The sequence below is a fragment of the Herpailurus yagouaroundi genome, unplaced genomic scaffold (genome assembly GCF_014898765.1).
Source record: "Herpailurus yagouaroundi ecotype Mexico unplaced genomic scaffold, PumYag 161, whole genome shotgun sequence".
NCBI lineage: Eukaryota > Metazoa > Chordata > Mammalia > Carnivora > Felidae > Herpailurus > Herpailurus yagouaroundi.
Window position 1 is genome coordinate 13,833,895 of NW_024412402.1, and position 6,000 is coordinate 13,839,894.

The 6,000-nt window shown below is 42.0% G+C and overlaps 1 protein-coding gene across 1 annotated transcript; it reads right to left on the reverse strand.

The window, feature by feature from the left end:
* Positions 1-4,987: 4,987 nt before the first annotated feature.
* BLID (BH3-like motif containing, cell death inducer) lies at positions 4,988-5,250 on the reverse strand (the record flags this gene model as incomplete). The annotated part of the gene is given in 3 exon segments (XM_040482843.1): positions 4,988-5,147; positions 5,150-5,182; positions 5,185-5,250. Coding segments are annotated over 3 exon segments (246 nt in total), but the record flags the coding sequence as incomplete, so codon positions are not given.
* Between the last annotated feature and the right edge of the window lie 750 nt (positions 5,251-6,000).

Consider the following 6,000-nt stretch of genomic DNA (forward strand, 5'->3'; position numbering starts at 1 on the left):
TGTCCTCTGCTGGGAATTTAATATAACCTAGGGTCACAGTGTTGTGAACACAGACCAACCAACGGATTACGCATAGGCAAGCAATCTTCAATTGAAGATTTTCCTCTCCTCCCATGTGCTCAATTACTCCAAATCCATGTCTTCAAATTGATGGGAAAATGAGACCAGCTCTAAGGTAAGGAAGGAGGAGACGCACTTTGAAAATAAAACAAACAAAATCTGGCTAGGGCTCTGTTATAAAACGTTAACAGAGCTGTTGGGTGTTTCTAGTAAGCACCTAGGTGTCAACCTGTCAAGGTCTTTTTAAAAACAAAGTAAATAAAGAAAACTGATTTAAAAATTAAAGTTGGAGAGGAAATGATTGGCGAATAACATCTTCTTCCCCCAACGAATCTACATATGTGTGCATCCCTGGGCCCAGAGGACTTGCTTTCTGTAGCACAGGAGGAATTGACTGAAGTATCAGGAAACCTGCTTTGTTCAGAGAATTTATGGAGGAAGGTGAGAATATTTAAGACAGGAAGTAAAAGAAAAATCCTACATGCTACTTCTCTTTTGCTGAACACAAGGCAGAGATGGCTCTGGAAAACACTATTGTCTAAAATTAGCTTCTTGGCTCTGATAAAGAAGGAGAGGAGAGAGTAAAGGCAATTATCACCAGATCTAACATCTTCTTGGACTTCTCCAGATGACCCCAGGCTCTCCTTCTTCATCGCTTCCCGCCGCCACACAGCACATCTCGTATGAGCATATCTCATGCAGGACCTATTACACCGTGATTGTACTTAAGAGACTGTGGGATCCAGCTCTGTATCTCCGGCCCACTGCCCATGACTGGCACACAGTAAACTCTCAGTAAATGTCGAATAAAAAATGTGTAAAGTTGGGGCACAAGAGTGGCTCCGTAGATTAAGCATTCGACTTCGGCTCAGGTCATGATCTCACGGTCTGTGGGTTTGAGCCCTGCCTGGGGCTCTGTGCTGACAGTTCAGCTCGGAGCCTGGATCCTGCTTTGGATTCTGTGTCTCCCTCTCTCTCTGACCCTCCCCCGCTCATGCTCTGTTTCTCTCTCTCTCTCAAAAATAAATAAACATAAAAACTTAAAAAAATATGTAAAGTCAACTTAAAGATAAAATTTAAGAGCGGTCAGATAAAGTGCAAATGCAACCATGTCCACAGTAAGCTTGGAAAAGTAGGAGTTCAATTAGATCCAGAGTCTAGGCTGGGTCTTATGGGACAGGAGGGGACAAAGAAGAGGCTCTGGCAACCATGAATCCATCCTCCATGAGGATGCTAATGCCATGTTGGTCAGGTTATGCACAGAGAATTAGAATATGGCCCTGGGGAAAGCCAAAGGTTGACAAATCTTGGTCCGGACTGCTTATTTGAACTTCAGGTACTATTTCTAATTATAGTGGTCTCAAGGCACATGAACCAATGGAAACAATATAGAACTGAAAGTTAAAGAGACGTGGGTTCTCCGCTTAATTCTGTCACAGCATGGATGAACAGGTAAAGATGTGGTATGTTTATACAATGGAGTATTACTCAGCAATCCAAAAGAATGAAATCTTGCCATTTGCAACTACGTGGATGGAACTGGAGGGTATGATGTGAAGTGAAATTAGTCAGTCAGAGAAAGACAAATATCATATGACTTCACTCATACGAGGACTTTAAGAGGCAAAACAGAGGAACATAAGGGAAGGGAAACAAAAATAATATAAAAACAGGGAGGGGGACAGAACAGAAGAGACTCATAAATATGGAGAACAAACTGAGGGTTGCTGGAGGGGGTGTGGGAGGGGGGATGGGCTAAATGGGTAAGGGGCACTAAGGAATCTACTCCTGAAATCATTGTTTCACTATATGCTAACCAATTTAGATGTAAATTAAAAAATAATTAATTTTTTTAAAAAGTTAAAAAAAATGTTGTCATAGCAACCTTGGACAAGACATTTTTCCTCTCGGATCATTAGCTTCCTCCTTGAATATAAAATGAGAGGATGAGACTAGATGAACTTTTAAATCCCCTCCAGGAAAATTCTAGAACTGCACAGTCCCTCTCTCTGTCTAGATTCCATTTTCTTACAAAACTATTTTCTTAACAGTTATGATACAGACGGAATTTGTCTTTTGAAAATAAATAGAGCATCTCAGCTGATGTTAAAAACAATATAGAATCCGAACATCCAAAATGAAAGAAGAAAAACGTGAAGAGTCTCAGAATGGAGGAATTGATCACAGCAGATCGGGTCATGAAAAGGAGATCCCCATTTAACGGTCTCCCAAATCTCCTGAGCATTGCCTGGATCAAAGAAGTTTTGACAAGATTCTTAGGCAATAAGGAAGTTGTCCAGAAGAGGCAAGAATTATCCATCCCATTTCATACAAAGGGAAACTGACATCCAGAAAGGAGAGGTAATTCACTCAAGGTCACTGTGAAGATGAAGTCAGGCCTGACACTCAGGTATCCTGCCTCCCACCCAATTATGTTGCCCAAATCTGTTCAGAAAGAACCCGCCATTGCTTCCAGTGACCGCGAGAATGTGGTGCTGTGACCCAGCGTAACTGGGTACTGTCCTGGCCAACTTGGCTTTCAAAAGCTCTGCTGAAATCACACCTGCTATAGCACCGATCACTAGAGAAAGTGACCACATGAATAACCCAGAGAGACTCTTTAGAAGTTTCCCTACGGTCAACGACACTTCCACTGGCCTTGCGTCAGGAAATCTATCCGGTTTCCATCCCTTCCATCTGTCACCTTAGGCTTTTGTACATCACGTTCCTTCTTTGGGAGTCGAAGAACTTACTAGAGAAACTCATAAAGTGTAAAACGATCCTAGATCACTATGCAGAAACGATGGTTAGAGGAATTTTTGGTATCGGTATCACTCATTATCTAAAGCAATTATTTTTATCTACTTTTTAAATTAAATTTTAAATCTACTTTTCATATATGTTAGAATGTATAGAATAGTGTAATGCAGATACATGCCATTCTTGTAAACATCACACATGTATGTATGTACATATATGTATATTATATATATATATATCTCCTTCAGTCTAGCTGGGAAAATCTGTTTCAAAATCAACTCCTGCTCTCTCCTCGGACTTGATATATAGCCAAGCAGGCCTTTCTCGATTAACACAGCCGCCTCCTGGGAAAAGTCACAGAATAACTTTATTGATTTCCCTTTACCCTTCTCCACATTTCTCTGCTGAAATGTTGTCTTAACTCTTAAATGTAAAAGCAAAAAGAAAAGAAAATTAAAACAAAGAGATTCGCTTCCTTTAGGACCACGTTGATTCTCTTATATTTTTTTCAGATTTTCTAAAAAAGATTTTTTTTGAAGAAGGAGAGAGTACTTGTAAAGACAAGGGAGGATTAGGTTCTCCAAGGTTTTTGTGCAACAGATTTCTTTACATCGAAACCTGTGTTTTGCACACAATGCTGGACTCAATGCTACACAAACCACTTCTCCTCGTCTCTCATGACTTGGCCAGCCAGCTCTGAAAACTGCCAAGGCTTTCTGGCGAACAATCCCTCCAATGTTTCCAGGAGCCTACCCAGTGCATAGGAATATAGCGAACGTTTATTTCTCATCAGATTTTCCTACCTCAAAAGATTCGCAACAAGATTAAGTATCTTATTTAATTAAAAGGATTTTTTGGGGGCGCCTGGGTGGCGCAGTCGGTTAAGCGTCCGACTTCAGCCAGGTCACGATCTCGCGGTCCGGGAGTTCGAGCCCCGCGTCGGGCTCTGGGCTGATGGCTCGGAGCCTGGAGCCTGTTTCCGATTCTGTGTCTCCCTCTCTCTCTGCCCCTCCCCCGTTCATGCTCTGTCTCTCTCTGTCCCAAAAGTAAAAAAAAAAAAAAGTTGAAAAAAAGAATTTTTTTTAGGATTCAGTATTTTAAAAATCAGAAAGTTCGTTAGGAGTTTCTCTGATGGCAGCTTTAGAGAGGTCAAAAGACGAAGCCCTCTCGGCTACCTTTCTGCTTGCACCTCTCACGGTGACCCGGACAGATGAACCCAGAGCCTCATTCTTATTGTCCTTTTGGCTTCGGAAGCGCCCCGTGCCCTCGATTCTGACCATGGGGCTGGAGTGGGGTCAGGGTAGTGGAAGGAAGAGAAGGGAAATACTGGAATGCCTTAGAGTAAAAGCTCTAACAAAACACCGTTTGCATTTCTGTCACTTCCCTCCACCAACTCCACAGATTTAGTTCTATTTGCTCTAAGGCCTGAGTTCATAAAAACCTAGCAGAATTTCTATTTCTTTGGGCTCTCTTTGCCGTCACCCCCAGCTTTTCCTGCAAAGGGGAGGAAGCGGATGGACTTCTTTACAACGTAACTGCGATCTGATTCCTCCCCCACTTTAAGCAAATAAAGATGCCTAGTGAAATGAACGGATTGTGTTCTTTAAAATTGAAAACGCATGTGAACGCATCACCCGTCAGAAACAAGCTTAAGGAAAGTACAGGAAGAAAATGAAAGGCCTGCGAATAAACAAGGTTACAGTGATGTACACTGTTGGGTACAATTTAGTAGAGCAATTATTAACAACATGACAAATATCTGCCTCCAGTGCACAAATAAAAGGCACTCAAAACCACAAAAGGGTAGTGATGTGCTATGCTGTCCTGGGGTTTAATCACAGAGCTTTTGTTTTGTTTTGTGGGTGTGTGTTTTTTTAACAAAATACCATTTCCCACTCCCCCCCCCCCCCTCATTAACTTGGAAGCTTAGTTTTAATTAAATGCCATTTTACTTTTTAGTGGCCAGTTTATCTTTTCTTTTCCATTTGGTTTCTCTGCACAATGTGAATCAGACAGTGATTTGGAAGCGTTATGGGTAAAAGTGGGTAGAAAAGCATGCTAAGAATTGGGTCATCTTGTTGAAATCAAGTTCACTTCTATGTAGTAGAGCAGGAAGAATGGGGGAAAATCTGCCCTAATATCTTGCTGTATCTGTCCCAACTTCCTCCTTTCATAGGGCCTCAGCAGGGGGAATTATGTAGCAATGCAATTTGCATCCTGGTTAAATAGGAAGGTCTCTGGAGCACATTTTCAAGAACACCCCCCCTCGTGGCAGAGGAGCCAAGATTGTACCTTGTAAGAGGAAACACTGTTTCCTTAGGCAATACAATATAGGCTCTTTGTTGAAACTGGCAACTGTGTCCTAGTGACAGGCAAGAGGGTCCCTTCTGCCTCTGGATAAATGGAATAATGGCCAGAAGCTTGTTCTAACCAGGCAGTACAAAGTCACTCTCAGTTTCCAAGATCAAATAGAAAGGTCCCTCCTGGCTTCCTGCAACACCCAAATGGAACACAACGCATCCACCATAATTTTAAGTTACAGTGTAAGAAAGTTCAGAATCAGGGGCGCCTGGGTGGCGCAGTCGGTTAAGCGTCTGACTTCAGCCAGGTCACGATCTTGCGGTCCGTGAGTTCGAGCCCCGTGTCAGGCTTTGGGCTGATGGCTCAGAGCCTGGAGCCTGTTTCCGATTCTCTGTCTCCCTCTCTCTCTGACCCTCCCCCGTTCATGCTCTGTCTCTCCCTGTCCCAAAAATAAATAAACGTTGAAAAATAAAAATAAAAAAAAAAAATAAAGTTCAGAATCAAACACTCATTCATTCATTCATTCATTCAGCAAGTTTCTATAGGGCAGCTCATATAGACTGGGCTCTCCTTACGCACAATGTTAAGTGGAAGAAGAAAGATTACATCCTGCCCTTCTCTTCTTCTCAATTCCTACTATCCTTGGTATTTTCCTTGATTTCAAGTGGCAACTCATCAAAAATCCTCAGCCGATAATAGCTTCCAAGGGTTCACATATTCATTCCAACCTCTTCTAACCTGCCTCCACCTAGAATATCATTTGATCTAGGTTTGTGTGAATAAACATTACTAATTAATACGAAGTCTTGATGATGTCCTCTCAAGTTTGATGCTCAGACTACAAAGAAGCTCCATCTTCTACCTAAAGGTAAGAAATCT